A 20,955-nucleotide genomic window follows, 5' to 3' on the forward strand; every position below is an offset into this window, starting at 1 on the left:
TTGAAAGTATATCACGATAATGATTTATTTACATGAAGCAGGGTTTTACATATGAGCTGTTTTATTAGATATCTTTTTATACGAGACCTACATTTTTAGGGGGGGGGGGCTAGTTTTCCTTTAAGCCAATGGCAGATGTTGAGTTTTCTCCACCGGGGTATATGCTGTGACAAAGTTCTAATTGGCAGGACAGTAATAGGCTGCACATGGCACAGATTTCCCACAGAAAATAACCACACGTACTACTGGTGCATTGCAGTGCAGTTAGCACTCATACATATGGTGGGGGATGGGTGAATATGTATTTTGTCCTTCGCCAGAGAAAACACTTGTGCCTTATATTATATTGTAAATGCACTGGTACTCTTCCCCTTCAACTGGTACTTGCCATTTGAGTCTTAGGATAAGGGCACACGCTAAGATTCGGGGAGATTGATGGGCGAAGTTTCCTTGTGAGGCAACTTTGGAAACTGAAGCGCTCAGAGTGCCATCCTGCCTGCGATTTAGATTCTAGCCAACGGGAAGGCTTTTCGGGTGATTAGTCGCCCGAAGAATAGGAGATTTGTTGCTGGGTGACTCTCCCTGAGTCTTGACGTGTGCCTTTTACCCTTAACAAACACAATTTAAAAAAAAAAATGTAAGCAGTGCATTATGAGAAGTCACAGTACAGCTCAGTGGGAACCCACTTCGCTGGATAAGTTGTGAAGAGATTATGCTAACACAGTTTAATTTTGTTTCCTGCATTATGTACAAAAACATTTGTATGTGTTCAACAAATACCAGCTTAATTCCTATAGTACATGGGACAGATTGTAGCTGTCTGAGCCTTCATAGCCAAATGAGTACCCTAGTTAAACATGAAACACTTGAAAGCCTTTATCTGCTGAAAATCATTATATGAGGCAGCAGGTATTCCAGTTTTTTTTTAACATTTGATTGCATACTTTGACAGACCTGAAACAGCCATTCTTAATGTGTTCTTTGCAGTTGTCACACTTATTTTGAGGTCTGCAAATGGCTTCCGAACTTTCACTTTGCCCTGCTGCTACACTTTGCATTTACATTTAGTTTTGTACGTCCCATTCCTATAGACTGCGTTGCCTTTAGTCTTAACACATTCTGGCCCACTGTCCTTTTAGCAGCATTGTCCATTTTTAGGATGGCACACCACTTCCAAGTTGCATGGTTGAGTATTAATGTACATCCGCAAGAAAGAACCAGCGACCACAGGGTATTAAAATATATATACACACACTTTTATTGCAAATTCTCTATTGATTCCAGAGTTCCAAGTATCTTTGCAATTGTATTCTCTGTGTTTTTACTTATTGGATGTTTGAAAATAAACTATTGAACTGTGAATTCTGGTGTAAGCTCTGTTTGTTTGTGTCTGTGACTTTATTTGTAATATTTAAATTACATCTTTTTTTTGTTTTCCCCTTCCCCTGTATGAAATACAAAAATTTAAGATACAACAAAAGTTTATTGGAAAAGTTCTCTAAGATAACAGCTGTTGCTTGAAAATGCATCAAATTCAACTTCAGAAAAGATAAATTAAGTCGTATTTTCAGTTTCCTCATTTCGGAACAATATTTATAAAATAGTTCTGTTGTGAAATAACTTTAATACAAAGCTACTTAAATTCGTCATTCTGTTCAGCACTTCCACCTGTCAAACATGCATTCAAAGCCTCGCCCTTGTGTCTTTCAGGAATGGCACATTAATGTAGCAAGTGTTCTTGTGTTACTTGGCCCCCAATGAAGAAAAGATGGATGCAATGAGTCAAAAAAGGAGACTCCAGTAAAGCAGGAGATTAATAGTCATCAGCTAGAGCAAGAAAAAGAAAAGCGAGAATAGAGAATTTAGACTTGAATGTTACAGATCATGCATTCTAAATTTCAAGTGTGGCAAATACTTTTAGCTCTTACTTTCAACGCTGAGAATACAGCTGCTAGCTGCTGTCCCTCTGCTGTTTACTGCTTTACACATGTATTCCCCATCATCCTCTGGAAATGTCTCAGGAAGATAAAGACAGTAGGTTTCTCCTCTTTCAATATATTGATAGTCTTCACAGTCCTGTAGCATTTCACCTTCAAACCACCATGTAACTGTGGCTTTTGGCTCACCAGTGACCTTAACAGTAAACCTTACTGGTTCTCCATCAACAACTGACATATTTTTAAGTGGTTTCTTAAACCAGGGTGCCCCAGACCGAGCAAGCTCTTCATCTTCATTTTGTGATCCATTGGCACTTACTTCCTCCTCCTCTTCTTCTTTTGTCTGTAAAATATAATTGAATTGGAATATGTCATGTCAGGAAATATTCCTTTATGCAATAAGAAGAAACACTGCAATGCAACTGTTTAGGTCCAACTTTACTTAACTACAACAAAGGGAAAACCATATAGTTCAACAAATCCAATTCCACAAATTATCGAAGCTGGAACTGTACTGACATGTATACTATAAACTGATGCACTGTATATGCAAAATGTTATTGCAAATTCAGAATTTGATATTTGGAAGTCCAACCATACATAATACCACCCTATACAGAGAATAGCTGTCTAACAACACCACAACAGATTTTGTAGTTTGATCTGCAATATGTCTGATGTAGAAGAATAATTGCTATTGGAAATACCAAGGACTGGAAGGAAAAACACCTACACTATATATTACTGACATTTAGGATGTTAAGTTAAATTTGAAATAATTGCAAATTTGATTCTAGACATCACTTGTTACATCCTAAAACAATTTAAAGGGTAACTAGCAAAAATAAAAATTTAATATAAGCGTCATTATACTGAAATGAGAAGTTCTACATACAATCAATCCAAAATTCTGTACTGTTTCTGAAATAATCACATTAATCTTCACTATTCCTCTCAGCATCTGTTTCTCTTCATTCTCTCTTCATGCAGGAGTTGGGTGTCAGATATTCATTGATCCAATATCTCTTATAGGAGGGCTTATTTTGCCTAGAAGATGTATTGGATCTCACTATTAAAATCAACAGATATGCTGTCTTCAGACTCCCAAAATCTCTTGCAGTTGCCTCAATGGAAATTGTCAAGGTGAACTGGCCTTTTATTTTAAATGTGCTTTACAAAAGCTATGAGGTTTAGAATTATGCCCAGTTCTCATGTGATAAATGAGTATTGAGTTTGTTCTATAGCTTTATCTACACATGCAGATGGACGGTTTGGACAGCATTTTGATGTTTCTGTTGTTGGGTCATACAAAAGTAACTGAGCAAATAGGCTCTTTTTTTGGGGGGGTTTTTTTTTTGCACTGACGGATCTGAAGGAGATTTCCAATTCTAAGCTAAATGCATATCTCCAAAGCTCAATGGTGATTTTAGTTTAAAAGGCTGTTCCAGCTGCTGGGGATCTAAAGCATAACTTTCCAGCTTGAATTGTCTTCCTTTTGGTTCCACCAGTGCAGCTCATTCCGTGGTGCAGTAATTGAAGTAAGTGACTGCAAGCTGTAACTTAAACTGGTAAACCACCGCTTCGCTATGAAAATATAAAATAGTGGCAGAGTCTTTTTTAAGGTAGACTACATCTTCCAGAATAAAACTAAAAAGATGGAATGCAGGAAGACTCAAATAGTTGCAAATAATGCCTTTTTACAACCATTCTTATGAATTCATCAGTTCGCAGAGAGCAAGATCATAAAAAGAGGCAGTGTTTAAAATAAGCAACCCCAGATCAGAGTTCAACCTTTAATGTCTAAATTAAACTGCCTATCCTATAGTTGAGCCAGAGAAAGGCAAAAAAAAAACTTTCCTGAAGCCTCTTGAGGGGAGGGGAATTCCTTCCGAATTCCAAGATGGCAATCGAATCAGTCCCTGGATCAACTTTCTGTAAATTTCTGTAACCCTGTATTTTCTCACTTGCTAAAAAGCCATCCAAACCCTGTATGCTTGAATCAAGGAGAGAATTCCACAACTTCACAGCTCTCACTGTAAAAAGCCCTTTTCAAATATTAAGATGGAACCTCCTTACTTGTATTGTGTTTTCTGGAAGGACCTACTGGTAAATAAGCATTAGAGAGTTTATTATATGTCTTTCTTCATAGAGGGATGTGGTGATGTAAGCCAATGCAGAAAATAAGAGTAATTAGAACATAGAGCAATTAATCCAGAAAGTTGCACTACACTTTTAACATGCTCTACATCACCATCATTAGATATTGGCAGGCTTCTAAAAGATGCCCCAAGACCTAAACCATCAGTCTTTGATTCTTACCCTGTTTCAGCCTATTAGAGGGTTGAAGATACTGCTGGTGTTATATTCAATCAAATTTTGTTGCTTTATTTTTTTTTTATATTTGTTTTTGAAAATATGGTTCAAGATGCAGTTTCTTTATGCTGTTCTAGCACAGAGCCGGATTTATGTGGATCCTGATGTACTTGGCGTTTGTGGGGCCCATTCCGCTCATAACGAAGTTACAGATGTATGGACATAATGCCATTATTAAAGGACAATGAAAGTTGAACTAAAGAAGTAGGCTAGAAACGTTGTACATTGTTTTTGTCTTTTTACCAGCCGAAGGCAACCACAGCCTTTTGGCAATACAGATCTGTGTCTCCAAAGATGCCTCAGTAGCTCCCCATCTTCTATTCTGCGGATTCACTGCACATGCTCTGTGCTGCTGTCACTAACTCAGCTTAGGGACCCACTCACAATATACAGTACACATAGAATAGAAATGTCACAATATAAGGCTGATTAGTAATTCATACAGATAATTACTACATGGCAGCACAGAAACCAGTGCAACTAGCATTAGAATTTAATATTCCGCCCAATAGCATCAGCTTTTATTACAGACTAACCTCATTTTCTGCTTGAAAATTTGCAACAACCCCTAAGCTTAGCTTCTCAACAGCTGCTCAGAGCCCACTAAGCATGTGAGTGTCACAGACACTTTCCAAGATGGTGACCCTATGTGATAAGTTTGAGGTCCTGGATCATTGCTGCTATTGAGAAGCTGAAACTTAAAGGGATACTGTTATGGGAAAAAAAATGTTTCAAAATGAATCCGTTAATAGTGCTGCTCCAGCAGAATTCTGCACTGAAATCCATTTCTCAAAAGAGCAAACAGATTTTTTTTATATTCAATTTTGAAATCTGACATGGGGCTAGACATTTTGTCAATTTCCCAGCTGCCCCAAGTCATGTGACTTGTGCTCTGATAATCTTCAATCACACTTTACTGCTGTACTGCAAGTTGGAGTGATATCACCCCCTCCATTTTTCCCCCCAGCAGCCAAACAAAAGAACAATGGGAAGGTAACCAGATAGCAGCTCCCTAACACAAGATAACAGCTGCCTGGTAGATCTAAGAACAGCATGCAATAGTAAAAACTCATGTCCCACTGAGTCACCTTCAGTTACATTGAGAAGGAAAAACAGCAGCCTGCCAGAAAGCATTTCTCTCTTACAAGTCACATGACTGGGGGCAGCTGGGAAATTGACAAAATGTCTAGCCCCATGTCAGATTTCAAAATTGAACATAAAAAAATCTGTTTGCTCTTTTGAGAAATGGATTTCAGTGCAGAATTCTGCTGGAGTATCACACAACTACTGGTGCGTTTTGAAAAAAACATGTTTTCCGATGACAGGATCCCTTTAAGGCTGGTGCAATAAGTTCAGTATATGAAACATGGCATTTTTAGCCACATTAATTTTTAGGGTTTAGTTCTCCTTTAAGAAATGTTCAGCCCACATGACAATTGACTAACATTGAGGCTTGATTTAGGATTATCTTTGCCAACAAATCACTGCCTATTTGGTCTCAGACTTGCCCTGCCCCCAAACAGGGGGGCTAGCCCTGCCTTCTGGAAATGTATGCCCCCCACCCAATATTACAGAAGATTTTTATTGAACACTGAATTTCTATTAAAACTTTTACTACCTTTTGTAAGGCTGCATCAATCTCTTTCTGTTCAAACTGCATCCGCTGACGTTTTTGTTCTTCAATTCTCCTTAGCTCTTCTTCCTCTCTGGCTCTTGCCATTTGTTCAAATCTAGCCTTCATGTTAACTTTGTGGGAAAATGGTGCACGACTCTTGATAGTTGGTCTGACATCAACATCTTCATCCTACAAGATTAATAGTTATTAAAGCAAGTTACTATCCTCCCCAGGGTTATACCTGGTTATTGTATTATTGTGTTCTTTCCTTATATTCTTAGTCTGATCTAAATTAATGAAATGTGATTAAAGTGGAAGAAAGGAAACTGACCTCATGAAAATGCTCTGCTTCTCTCTCTTTCAGCTCCTGGTCCATGGCTTTTCTCTTAGACCTTTCCTCATCAATCTTCCTTTGTATTTCTTCATCGGTTAATTTTCCTATCTTTTCGAATTTGCTTTTCAGGTTTTTAGCCTGGATAGAACCAGTCCTTTTCAGCTTTATTAGTTCCTCATATTCCTTACTTAAAGCCCCAGAACTTTCATTTACTTCATCCTATTTAGAAATATGAAAAAGCTTATCAGTACTGAAGCGGAATGCAAGTATTTTAAAAGAATACACTGATGTAGGTGAGGGTAATTGGCAGCCTATCTTGGCATTGCTCTACATCTACATTTTTTTATTGCTTAGGTCGGCTCTCCTAAAGTTATTTATTACATTACTGCAGAACTATAGTGGAAGAGACTACAATGAGGTTCCTACATCCTGTAGCATGTTCCAGTGCCTTATCTCAAGCAGAACGTGGGTGAGTATAGGGTAGTGTTTTAAGATAATTGAATTGGCTGGGGATAGTTTTTTTTTGGGAGACACAAACATTGAGGTATCTGAAACATGCACCATTTCATGAGCCTCTGTTTAAGCTGGTTCTCCAAAAAAATTTGAGACAAAATGCTTGTGACATACAGAAGGTGATTGCATTTAGAATTGTAAAAAATATGCAGCTAAGTGAGCCTTTTTTCTGCCATTCTGTACAATATCACCATTACCTTTCTTTTGTTTCACACATCAAATCCATTGCAATTTTACTCATAGCTACATTTTGCATAGTTGCAGTTGCTTTCATATGACGGACTTATGACACTCAGTAATAATTTGCCAGCTGCAGGGAAACAGTATTTTAAAAATTAGGTTGAAGTCTAGAATTAGAACAATGCGTTGATTATTGGACTGTTGCTGAACACTGCCCACTCTGCCTATGGCTAAACTGTTCTGGAAATTCTAATGTGCCCATACGCCGCATTTATAGGCCGTTAAGAAGAAGGCCATCAGATAAGGTCAGAATGGTACAATACAATATACATACAATATCAGTATGAGATGGGATTGAGCTTTATTTGAGCCATTATAATCGCATCTTGGTTCACAGAAAAAATACCCGTTTGACTTGGTTCTGTTTGTTGTGTGCAAGACTGATTGTTCATAAGTCCCTTAAAGGGCAAAATCATGAGCAAACTGCCCACTAAATAAATATTGTGCTCAAGCTTTCTAACACTGGATTGTAAAACTGCCAACATTTTTTGTTCTAAAAAGCAGCTGATTGTTTAACCATTTCCAAGTCCTCCCTCTACTTATTTCCTAGCTATACCTGGCCTTTGTTTCCTATGTAATTATTTCCCACCAAAGCCTTCTCTAAAATCTCGAACATGCTGATTTATATCAATCTGGTGGCCTCTATGTCTCCTCAATAACTTATTTGCTCCATTTTTTTTACATAGCCCTCTCTTACACATAGCCCTCTATAATAGCTGCAATGTGTTCTATTTTTAGATAAAGAGCAACTTATACAGAAGCTTCTCGGTTGGGTTGCTTGACTTTGCTTTTTGGGACCAGGAAGTAGAATGTGGCTTAGGTTTCATTTTCAAACTGTGCCCTGTTAAAGCTTGAAATAACAAAAAAATTGGATATTTTCTAGGTAAAAAAACAGGCAAAAAGTATGTTCAACACAAGCCCTATGTCCATTACACCAATGTCGAAAAAAGGGGCATACTGTCCATTTAACTTTTTTTTTTAAGTTTTACAAACAAATTTAAAAACTAAGAGGATTTGAAAGAAATGCCATACCTTCCCTATTTCTTCTCTTAATTGTGCAAATATTTGTTTTTCTTCTTCCAGTTTTTGTTTGCGTTCTTCCTCCTTTAGTCTTTTCTCTTCATCTATTTTATACTTAAGAAGCTCCTCAAAATTAATTTCCAGTTTACCTGGAGCTATAGACTCTTGAGAAAATGTTTTACACAGATTGATGTTTTCCTCGTCAGGCTCCTGATTGAGAAAAATATGTATTCATTGGTTATGTCTGCTAAGTTGCAGCTTCATACAAATCATTTCTTGAACCCAAAAGTATTCATTTTATTCATTGTATTTTTTCATTAATTGTGTCCCCTTAACCACACTATATAGTGGTTTTCAGACATTATTTTTCATATGATTCACATATTTAGGAACCCACTAAACATATTCCACAGCACTGTACAATATAATAGATATTTTGTATAGCCACTGAATAGCTGTCAGAATCACAAATTGCTATTTATCCTGCTTATTTACCCTCACTTTTTATTTTAATTTTATCCTAAATCTGGCACCTATCATTGTGAGTGTTGGTCAGCCTGTTGCTGTTGAGCTATACAGCTGTACTTCCTTAAAGAGACACTAGTCTTGGCTTTGTTTTTTTTATGTGTCTTTTGTACTAGGGTGTGTGTTTTATAGAGAAGAGCGATATATAGAGCTTTCTGTCCTGCAGTTTAACATGGCTCCCCTGCTCATATTATTTGCAAACACAGCAACCAAGTAGCAATTTAAATTAGTCAAGTTTCAATTTATTGTATCAATGTTTGTTATTGGTCTGATCAGCTAGAAATGCTTGGTCAACATGGGTGTATAAATGCATGCACTGCATGTATTCACTTGCAACTCATCAGTACCAAAGACAGGTACCAGTTTGACATTTATGCTTAATTTGGTGCTGGGCATAATATACTATACATTATGCCTGCCTTGACCAGAAAAACACAGGCCCCCCCTTTCCCCTTAAAAGGTGTTATATAAAACACTAGTTAAGTTGTACACAACTGATGTGTCTTAAGCTGGCCATAGACGCAAAGATCCGATTGTTCAAATCCTCGATTTCGCTTGGACGATCGGACAGGTTAAAAGATTTCTGACGGCTGCTGATAATATCTCTGCATGGATTGCCGAACGGACGATTTTCAGTGGGGGACTGTCACCAGCTTTGTCAGACATAAACTTTCGTACGATTGCTGTCAGGCAGAACATCGGCTGATTTGTTCTCTTACTACTTTATTTAAACTGGAGGTTAGTGGCAGGTCGGGAGATGGGGAAGTCCGATCGTTCAAGGTTTCGAACGATCAGATCTTTGCGTCTATAGCCAGCTTTAAATCTAAATATCTATATTGCCACATTGTGGGGAAAAAAATTGTATTGCATTTTAAATTTAGTAATTCATTCCTAAAAATGTAATTTTGAACACTCCAAATTAAAGGACATTTATCTATCATTTAGTATACTGAGGAAGGTAGTTATCAAAAGGAATTTGTAAATAGTCTAGAATGTTTTTTTCTATTCTGCCCTTTTCCACTGTGAAGTTCAAACTGATTTTAACACCAGCATCCCAACTGAAAACCTTGTATTAGTTTTTTCTTTTAAACTTTTATTCTGAAATAAAGACTGCAGTATCAGTAATTGCCATATGAGGGCAGGAATCCTTTGCTACATAGCCTTTTGCAATACTTCTGAGAAAGTAAACCTGCATTTCTCACATCTGCTCAATATCCAGGATGCTACACTTCATTTTAGATGAAGATTAGTTTGAAATTTCACTTTTGTAGCCGTAGTTAAATTGTGATGAATGAACATTGAATAACAAGGGTTTAAATATTGGCGAAAAAACATTTTGTGTGGGCATGTGAGATAAAAGTTCTGTGACTCTTCTAATATATTGTAAATACATGGGTACAAATGAAAAATATCTCATGCTTTCTAAACTTTCATTTTGATAAATGCAATCTTGGCCAGGGGTGAAACTACTGGGGGTGCCGTCTGCCCTCTGGAAATCTTGCCAATGTGAATGCAAGCTGAAAACTGCGTCAGGAGGGGGATGCCTGGCTGCTCTGCCTGCACACAGGCCCCCGCAATAATAGTTACATTACTGCAGGTAGCCAATGTTTTTATATAGTTCATCCAACACAAAGCCACTGCACTAAATGACTACGGTCAGACCTTCCCTGGTTCAATTATGAGAAAACATCAGAGGTATGGCATACTTTAAGAGATACTGTCGTGATTTTTATGGCGTAGTTCTTATTTCTAAATGTCACTGTTTACACTGCAAATAATTCACTCTATCATGTAAAATTTCACTCTATCATGTAAAATTTCATTCCTAACCCAACAAGGGTATTTTTTCAGTTGTAATATTGGTGTGTAGGCAGCCATCTCAAGTCATTTTACCTGGTCACGTGCTTTCAGAAAGAGCCAGCACTTCATGATGGAACTGCTTTCAGGCCAGGCTATTGATTCTCATACTCAAAGTAGCTGAAGGTGTCGCAGTGGGACATGGATTTTTACTATTGAGTGCTGTTCTTATATCTTCAAGGAAGCTGTTATCTGGTTACTTCCTATTGTTCTGCTGATTGGCTGCTGAGGGGGGGGGGTGGTGATATCACTCACACTTGCAGTACAGCAGTAAAGAGTGACTAAAGTTTAACAGAGCTCAAGTCACATGACTGGGAATCAGGCAATATGTCAGATTTCAAAATCAAATATAAAAAAATCAGTTTGTTCTTTTGAAAAAGGTATTTCAGTCCAGAATTCTGTTGGGGCAGCACTATTTACTGATGTGTTTTGAAAAAAACATTTTCTCATGACCGTATCCCTTTAAAGACTAAATAAATGGCAAAAATCTGAATTTTAGTGGGATGCTACTGTTTACATTTTGATTTTGTTGTCTTTATTAAGTAAAATTAGAAACTTTCAAAACCTGGTATGCAGGTTATTATTTTATTTTAGCCTATGGCAGGCCCAGTGCCACACACACAGTGACACATAGCTGCTGTATGTTAACAAAACTGTGGCTAGCTGGTATAATAACTGATGAAAAAGCACACTTGGATTATAAAAATATATAAAGAGTAAATCAAATATTCATTAAAATAAGTAAAAAAAAAAGTTATATACACAAAATTGTTAGTTACTGGACATACATTACTAAAAACAAGTTGTGCTATTAAACACCTCTACAACTAGACTATTTTTGAGTACAAAAGATAGTAATTGTATGTAACTGAAAGATTATATTCCCCTTAAGCAATCAATATTGTATCTCAGTAACCAGTGACATTCTAATTGTTACAAGGGGCACAAGTTGAACACGTATGGTCTGAGTGCAGGCATATTAACTGCTACTCCTGTGCTCATAGTCAGATCATGGATATGGTATTTAGAATCCTATTTATAAAGTGCAAAGTTGGGAAATTGCCAAAAAAGTCTTCAATATTTGTAGTATGGCCTATTTATAAAACTTTGATCTGTATGGATATATTTTATCATTATACAATTTGGTAGAACCTCCTGATTTTTACCACTTAAAAGCTGACTTAACTTTGCCACCTTAGACTGGGCAAAATCCCATAATTATCTATAGAATAGTCTATACAATAGTTCAAGAATAAATCGTAAATAGTATTTTACTCTGTCAAAGCAAGTCAGTTACAGGGAGAAAATGTGCAAGAGCATCTGCCTTAGTGCTCGTTCAAAACATTTTTGCACTTTGCTCCCTGCCTTGTACTAAATGACCACTGTCATTAAAATAATGGATTTGAGTTTATTACCTCAGCATAATGTAATTTATTACTTAAACATCCCTCAATTTCAATTGGAACTTTTTGAAAGTTTAAATAAACAGTACCAAAACTGACTGAAACTGAAAACAATTGAATTGTTAAACTAGTAAGAAATACTTTTAATAATACTTTAAATTAGGTCCAAAATATCTTAAAGGGATACTGTCATGGGAAAACATGTTTTTTTCAAAATGCATTAGTTAATAGTGCTGCTCCATTAGACCTCTACACTGAAATTCGTTTTTTAAAAGAGCAAACAGATTTTTTTTAATATTTAATTTTGAAATTTGACATGGGGGCTAGACATATTGTCACTTTCCCAGGTGCCCCCAGTCATGTGACTTGTGCTCTGATAAACCTCACTCTTCACAGCTGCACTGCAAGTTGTAGTGATTTCACCCCCTCTCTACTCTCCACCAGCAGCCCATCAGCAGAATAAGGGGAAGGTTACCGGATAACTGGTCCCTGGCAGATATAAAAACAGCACTCACTAGTAAAAATCCATGTCCCACTGCAACACCTTCAGTTACATTGAGTAGGAGAAACAATAGCCTGCCTGAAAGCAGTTCCATACTGAAGTGCTATCCTCTTCTGCCCAAATGATGTTACCACACTGTTACAGGGCTAAAGCTGGAAACTTACCATGTTTTTTCTAGCCTCTGCAAACTGTTTCTTTTCCTCCTCCAAACGCTTCCTGGCGTCTTCCTCAGCTCTTCTGTGCTCAGCATCTCGGCGCTGCTTTTCCAGTTCTTCAAAACTTAGTTTCAGTTTTCCAGGTTGAAAGTTTTCTTTTGTTGTTTCCGCTAATGACTCTTCTTCATCATCCTGCATAGCCTAAAATACACCAAGCAAGGGATAATTAATAAATGGCACGCATACAACCTTTATAAAAAGAAAAATAACTAGTGTGCATAGCTCCTGGCATATATTGTCTGAGGAAGGTTATTCCCTTGAAATATGTGTTAATTATAAATTACATGGTAAGTATCTTGATAAGGCAATAGCCCTAGAACAGCTCCAATTTCATCTGTTTACAGTGAATTGGGCTTTTAGTTTGCTGTGTACTTAGAGATACATGGGCTTTTTTTTTTATAAAACGTTATGCTCCATCTTGAATTAAATGTGTGAGAACATTACCATATTCCTTCTTGCTTCAGCAAATTCCCTTTTTTCTTCTTCTATCTTCCTTCTTGCCTCTTCCTCCGCTTTTCTTTTTTCCTCATCCCTCCTCTGCTTTTCCAGTTCTTCAAAGCTCAATTTTAATTTTCCTGGACGGGTTTCTTCTCTATGAGCTCTCATTTCATTATCACATTCCTCCTCATTAACCTATAAAAAAAAAATGTTTTCAAAGTCACTTCAAATTGAGAACTTGATGGTATGTTTGTTATTTCAACCCAAATAATGCCTTTGTGAATTTCTATGATTAAAAATTAATAAGTTTAACTCAAAATGTTACAGATAATTAAGTAATTTTTACTTCAATGAAATTTTATAATTTATTATGATGGGAAAAAAGTAAAAACATAAATAAGAGCAGAATGGAGAACAGAAATTTGGTAGCGCTGCACAATATGTTGGCGCTCTATAAATACATGTTAATAATCATTTCTATCCTCTCTGTTGAAGCATTCCCTACCAGGTGTTGCCTAAGAATAATACCTAATACTTTACCATATGTTGTTTTGCTTTTTCAAATTGACGCCTTTCTTCTTCTAAACGGAGGCGTGATTCTTCTTCGGCTTGCTTTTTCTGCTGCTCTTGTCTTTGCTTTTCCAGCTCTTCAAAAGTTAATTTTAGCTTGCCAGGTGTTATGTGCTCTTTGGTTTTCTTATCTTGAGTTTCAGAGTCATCCTAAAAAATAAAATAGGGTAAGCAAAGACATTTCATAAGTAAAATGTTCATGTTTTTGGTTCTTTGCTAAAAACAAGACTGTTCTGCTCCATCAACAAAAAATGACCCTTTCTACCACCATGCCTGTAAATGGAAAAAAATTATTATTCAATAAGTTTATATCTTCTTAACAGACAGTGTCACGTGACCTGTAACAGAATCTTTATTTTATTTCTACTAATTTCATAAAGGGATGCCATATATTTTTAGAAATGCACCGAATCCAGGATTTAGGTGACAAACAAGCAAGTCACGCGTGCAGGGTTCTTCCCCCCCCCCCCTCGGTTTCCTCATGGAAATTAGGGTTCAAATTCAGTTCGGCATTTGGCCAAATCTTTCACAAAGGATTCAGGGTTTGGCCAAATCCTAAAATAGTGGATTCAGTGCAACCCTATATATTTTATTGATTAAATAATAATTAGTTTATAGCCACTTTAGGATAAGTGAAGATTCATACTCAGGATGTTATAGTAGCTGTATCAAACATGGTTTATTTCAAAAGTGCACATTTAGGAACTGCCTCTAGGTTGTATGAGGGATAGCCAAGGAAAATAAACATGTCTGACTATTACCATAGTTGAGGGACGCCTCTTAGCTTCCCTGAATGACCTTCTATGCTCTTCATATCGTCTTTTTTTGTCTTCTTCGCGGTTTTTCTTTTCTTCTTCTTCCCTTTTCTTTTCTAGATCTTCAAAATTGACATTTATTTTCCCTGGTGATATTTTTGACTTATTTGTTATGTCTGGTACAGCTACTTCCTCAACACCTTCCTGTTTAAAAAGAGAAACACTAGACGTGATTAGTACTGTATATTATTACTGCAATAATCTTAAAGGCCACCAAAAGGTTAAGTTAGTGACATTTTCTCTAGAAACATTTAAGTTGTGGGAAATATTAACAAACTGTTCTATACCAGAACAAATATGTATTTTGATAAATGATATATTCAGTGTATCTGTACTGTAAGAAAATAGCCTAAGACTATCTAAGAGTTGGAAATATAGCAAAGAAAGGTGATTTAAAAAGATAACCATTTTATATGTGTGGATTTTTTTTTTCTTATAAAGACTTATTAGTGACTATAGTGAGAATTAGGTATAGCGGAAAATTGTCTTGTCTAAAGGGAAACTATCATCAAACTAAAAAAAATATTCAGCAGAATATAACGTTTGTGTTTGCATGAAAACAATAAAAAAACTTAAGTGAATGAGAGGGACACTGAAAAATATGTTTTATTTAAAAGATGCAGTTACTTTTTTGTTTGCCTGTTTCCTGCTTGCAGTGGACCTATCCACTATATAAATCAGTTGATTTGGTTATACAACAATAGTAGTGCAAATAACATTAAAGTTAATCCACACACCATTTTAAATAAATTTGTGGCTTTTTAACAAAGTTGATTTGATTTTTAAAGGGTGCACATTTCATAGGCAAATAGTTTCCCCCACCAGAGGTGCAATCTAATAGCTCTCTCATCATGTGCCCTACTGGGAGTTCGAGCCCAATTCAGATATATAAGTAGTTTCAGAAGTTAAGTTATGGAACTTGCTCAGCAGAGGCTGCCGCTGCTAAAATATAGGACTATGTGAAATATTAACAGATTTGAGAGTCGGCACCCGTGGAGACTGAGGTGGAACTGAGGAACTTTAGAGGGGCGAAAGCTGTTTCAATCTTTAAACATTACAGCTAAAAAAAAAAAGCAATTGGAGAAAAATTCAATTGTGGTTATATTTTTTACATGAACTGACCCTTCAACAAAATGTTGAATGATTTTTAGCAATACTGGAACAAGTGGGGCCTTTGGGGCATTAGGAACCACATTCATTTGCATGTGATATCATATCAGTGACAGTGCTATAAATGTCCCAAACATGCTCAGTGAAAATGAAATGTAGCAGCAGGCCTGGTTTTCTAACTTGGTCACTTTGCATTAAATTGCCTGTAGATAAAAAGCAATTTGGTGATACTGTATAACCAGACGTTATTACACAAAAAAGGAACTGGGTCAGCTATTCAGCACGAGCCTTTAAAATTGATCCATGATGACAGTAGTGTAACTACAAAGAGAGCAGACCCCATTGGAACCTAAAAAAGTATTGTAGACAGAATTTGCTGCCTCTCCCTAACTTGTGCGTAAGGCCCACAGTCTATCACCATGTTAAGTGAGGGAGGGCTTGCATTACACTCTGACCCTAAGAGATGTTGGGAAAAGATTCTTCAGAGTAACATGGCTTCTTTTCAATCTGTAAAAATCAGGTATGTCTGTACAAAGATCATTTTATTTACCTTTACAGTTATTTAAGGAAGTTTAGCGTTCCAACTGAATGAGCTCATGTCAAAATGGGGGTATATTTTCCTTTTAACGTAACAAACAGAACAGCACTTCGAGTAGTTTTATACAATTGCTTCTATAGTTGTTCAGTGTTTTAACCAGAGCAAGTAATAGGGCAGCTTCTAGTACCACAGATAATATAAGATGGAAACTGCTTCATATGAAATATCACCTGCTAATACAACAGATTTCAGGAACTTGTAAGAAATAAAAGATATGAACCCACACTGTACATATTTGTTTGGTTTCTCCCTAGAATAGAAATCATCTCTTGTATTTCATTTTCTCCTTTACATCTATGAGGTGGATATTTACCCGTTACCGGTAAAAGGCCACGTTTTCGTTCTTATTCTGTAGTGTATTGTATTCTCTTTATTTACAGTATAACAACTTTGAATGTATTTAAAGAAACATAAAAAAATGATTTATGTAGATTGAAAACCTTTGCTAGTGATGCTTTTTTTATTCAAGACTAATATTAGCAGTGACAATTTCCCTTTGAAGACGAAGAGGAAAGAAAGGAAGGAAAGTGTATTTCTTTTAAATGGTTCAGTTTACCTCCATGTCCGAGTCACTTCCAGTAAAGTTTATGTCATCAATCTATTGAATGAGAATTTCATAACATTACATTTGGTTGTGTTTGCTATTAAGGGGAACGCCACGAAAACTTAACTTGAGCTTTTTGAAAATTAAACATAATTTCAAGCAACTTTGCAATATACTAAATTAAATATACTATACTAGCTAGATCATTTAAAAAATATGCATACTTTTCATGATTTGTAATTGTTTCTGACAGTTCCCTAAGCCTAGCCCCCTGCTCTCCTGTTGATGTCTCTGACTGCTTTGCTGAACTGGCTGACTACTGTCACTTTGTATCAACAGCCAGCTGTCCTCATCCTGCATCCTCCAAACCCCACAATTCCCTGCACATGTGTACGGAACGCATTTTAGGACATCATCAGGAGAACACACACTCCTGCGTGCGCTCTCCTAACAAAGAAGTATACAGACTCGCCTCTTATTTCACTGATCTGAAGAGGCTGCAGTCACACATCCGTGCTGCCCACATATCCTGTTGCAATCTCCCCCCTCAGTACAAACTCTCTCCATCCTCTGCCCTCCCTCCTCAGCTCTCAGACCTCAGCTCCTAAGTCAGGCTGATGGCTGAGGAGGGAGGGCTGAGGATGGAGAGCATTTGTACTGAAGACTGAGGAGGGCGAGACTGATGCCTGAGGAGGGAGGGCTGAGGAGGAAGAGCTGAAGGCTGAGTAGGGAGGACCCAGAGGAGCGACTGCAACCTTTCAGGAGGGGTGAGAGAAAAAGCAGACAATGCTGCATTCCTCTACCTTATGAGATTGCATGCAAGAGGGCGATTTCCCCTGAGGATGTCCTAAAATGCTTTCCGTACATGTGATTTCAATAAATAACGTAACATTGCAGTGCGATGCATTGTGGGTTATGTAGTTCCTGCATGCTGTCTGTAAGCTGTGGAGAAGTTACAATTTGTAAAATCAGTGTTTTAGTCCCTCCTTCCCTGCCAGAATTTCAAATGATGCAGAAAGAGCAAAACTGTTAACCAGCTGGGTTTTAGCATAGAATATGGCATTTATTCATACATTTTTAAGAGACGGAAAAATGTGATGGGTATATTAGGCGTTTCTGTGTTATGTGGGCCTCTTTATCAAATTTTGGAAGCCAGAGATCCCCTTTAATAATGTGGTATTGTGAAATGGTATCTAATATCTGCAACCATTCTGACCAGATTTCTGGAAAGCACTAGATGGCACAGATTAAAAAGTGGCAAAGAGTTCTGCTATAGACTCTTACTAAAGGGTCTGGATTTTAAAGCATAACTCATGGTTATAAAACAGAAAATGTACACATAATTTAAGGAAATGAATATATATAGTTATAGTTATAAGAACTGAAAATAGCTTGCCTACACAGGAAATAGGACGCGTACAATCTGCCTTGCTGTACTGTTATGTACAGACTCCAATGTCTAGCCATGGTACTGTTTATCTCCATTTATGTCTTTTCTCTATATTTCATGACTGGGATGTCCAGTAATTAGATGGGTCTGTGGGCTGCAAATTGGGTTATAGGGATGCCAGACATAAGTTTATGAAGCAACCTGATTAAATGTTTTCCAGGTAACAGAATCCCATAAATAAAATACTTATTGGTACATGGTAATACTTATTTGCATAGAGATTTCTTTCACATACAGTCAGTCTCTCTTCAATAAATAAATGAGTCTAAGGGGTTAAGGTAATATCCTGGGGAAATTATGTTTAATGCTTGTAAAGCATTAAACATAATTCACAAAAGCTTGACAAGTCAACCTGGGACTAGCTTAGTCAGACTTTCATGTTAATGTTTAGTAGCAAAACAATTTCATTTCGGTGCCCCTGTCTTCATTGCCTATGCAAAATTTTCTTTGCACCTGTTTTCCACCAAAATACCGCAACTATGGATAAAAAATTTGAATAAAGGCTGAAATGCTTTGATGAGAAGTTCCCTAATTTATTATTACAGGTCAATTTTAGTAAAGGACTTCCTTCCTAGCCAAGATGCTGGGAGAATCAGCTGATAATAATTGACCTTCAAATCATCAAAGGGGTGGTTCACCATGGAGTTAACTTTTAGTATGATGTAGAGTGATATTCTGAGACAATTTGCAATTGGTTTTCATTTTTTATTATTTGTAGTTTTTGAGCTATTTCGTTTTTTATCCAGCAGCTCTCCAGTTTGTAATTTTCAACAATCTGGTAGCTAGAGTGCAAAATATCCTAGCAACCAGGCACTGATTTCAATAATAGAATAGAATGGCTTGAATAGAAAGACAAGTAGTTAAAAGTAGCAATAACATTAAATTTGTAGCCTTACGAAGCATTTGTTATTAGAAGGGGTCAGTGACCCCCATTTGAAAACTGGAAAGAGTCAGAAGAAAAAGACAAATAATTAAAAACCGATAAAAAATAAGTAATGACAACCAACTGAAAGTTGCTTAGGATGGGCCATTCTATAGTATACTAAAAGTTAACAGAAAGGTGAACCACCCCTTTAAAAGTGAACCATCCCTTTAAGAATTGATTCCCCAGGTTATGACCACAACAATGATGTTATACACAGACAGGGCCCTGTATTTGGATAGACCTACCTCTTCTGCTTTCTTTGCCAGCTCACGTTCTATCTTACGTCTTTCCTTCTGATCCTGCTCCAGTCTCCTTTTCCTTTCCTCCTCCCGTCTTTTTCTTTCTTCTTCATGTCTCTGTTTTTCCATTTCAGCAAATTTTCCTTTTACTGTTCCTACAGGAAAAAATAAATAAAAAGTTAAGTAGTATTAGGCAACGTTTGACAAGGCCCATAATCCCCTTGGCACTGAATAATAGGTAGCCTTTACTGTCTGGACAGTCACAATAATGAACACTGAGGGGTATATTTATCAAAGAGTAAAGTTAGAGGTCGCCACAATCCACTAGAGTGAAATTCCGCCACTCTCCATTCCTTTCTATGGGATTTTTAGAAGAGTATTTATCAATGGGTGAAAGTAAAAGGTCACCCTTTGATAAATATGCCTTTCAAAATGTCATAGAAACCAATTGCAAGTGGTGGAATTTCACTCTAGTGGACGGTGGTGATCTCTAACTTTACTCTTTGATAATTATACCCCTAAGACTCTGATCAGCAGCAGTAGGAACTTGGGTGGCATAGGGGCTAAACTGCCAACATTGGTAACAAGCTCATTGATGGGAAATACAGGTAAGAAGGTCAATCAAATAAAATAATTGTCTGTATACAGGTTATTAAGTGAAATTAAATAAAAAGTTCTCATATTTTAGACTGTTTTGCTCCTGATCTCATGGTAAAAGACAGGGACATTGAACTTTTGCACTCAAGTGAAATTGTTGAAATCATTTGAATGTTGCCCAAGGCACAGGAGAACCATTTCTTTTCCTTCAGTGATGGACACAAAATCTAATAACAGAATATTATTTTCTCTGAGCATTACCTGTTAGTTTTGGGACATAACCCTTTTCTATTTGTATTGGCTTATTTTCCTCTTCATCATCAGAAGCAAGCAGTTCTTTCATCTAGGAAATGTAAAGAAATACATTTATTGGAACAGTCCATCAAACTGCCCTTTATAATTGATTTTAAGGGACTTTTCCATTTTAAATCGTTCTTTTTTTGCCCGGGGATCAGGCTAGTTCATAGCAGCATGTGGTAGCCAAGCACAAGGTTACAGCTGTTCAAGTTCTTATTATATTTCCTCAGCCTCTTATTATATCTCTCAAACTATATTTATGTCGTCAAAAATGTCTGGTGGCTGGCTGAGAGAATTTATTTTCTTTTTTTCTTTTTTTTTAAAGTGTTTTTTTTTTCCATATAGACATGTGATGGCAGTCTTAGGCTTGTCTAGACAATATGGCCAAAATTCCTGCCCTTTTTAACTTGTACTTTTAAGAAGGAAACATTTGTTTTCATATAATGATATAAAATGATTACATTGCTAATGAATGCAAGCTGAAAGGGAGATCTGTATGTGATATGCTTAATAAATTAACTTTGAGCAAGGCTTATAATGAGGTATATATATATATATATATATATATACAGTATATATATGTATATATATATATATATATATACATATATATATATATATATACATATATATATATATATATATATATAAGCCTCATTTTCACATGAGCCAGCTTCTACTTTGGGTCTGCAAGTGGCAGCTGTAGTTAGCCTACCTCATAGATCGGTGCTATTGCACTGGACTCCATAGTATCTTTTAATCTCTTTCTTTAGCAGTGTTTAATGAAACGGGTAACCAAAATCATTTCTGCACTTTCTAGGATACAGGAGCCAATTAT

At 36.6% G+C, this 20,955-nt stretch overlaps 1 protein-coding gene across 6 annotated transcripts in view; it reads right to left on the bottom strand.

Annotated features, from left to right (window-relative positions):
- Positions 1-1,234: 1,234 nt before the first annotated feature.
- The window catches only part of nexn.S (nexilin F-actin binding protein S homeolog), a 45,143-nt gene continuing 25,422 nt past the window's right edge, over positions 1,235-20,955 (bottom strand). For 2 of the 6 annotated variants that reach the window (XM_018259295.2, XM_041591118.1), the window contains exons 4-15: positions 20,082-20,163; positions 19,230-19,378; positions 16,622-16,663; positions 14,304-14,501; positions 13,513-13,692; positions 12,979-13,167; positions 12,484-12,675; positions 8,045-8,242; positions 6,257-6,478; positions 5,929-6,114; positions 1,929-2,280; positions 1,235-1,827 (exon numbers count right to left, since the gene is read on the bottom strand). In XM_018259295.2, coding sequence (XP_018114784.1) covers positions 1,814-1,827; positions 1,929-2,280; positions 5,929-6,114; positions 6,257-6,478; positions 8,045-8,242; positions 12,484-12,675; positions 12,979-13,167; positions 13,513-13,692; positions 14,304-14,501; positions 16,622-16,663; positions 19,230-19,378; positions 20,082-20,163 — 2,004 coding nt within the window. In that variant the 3' untranslated portion in view covers positions 1,235-1,813. 6 annotated transcript variants of the gene reach the window in all.

This window comes from Xenopus laevis, chromosome 4S, assembly GCF_017654675.1.
Source record: "Xenopus laevis strain J_2021 chromosome 4S, Xenopus_laevis_v10.1, whole genome shotgun sequence".
Lineage (NCBI taxonomy): Eukaryota > Metazoa > Chordata > Amphibia > Anura > Pipidae > Xenopus > Xenopus laevis.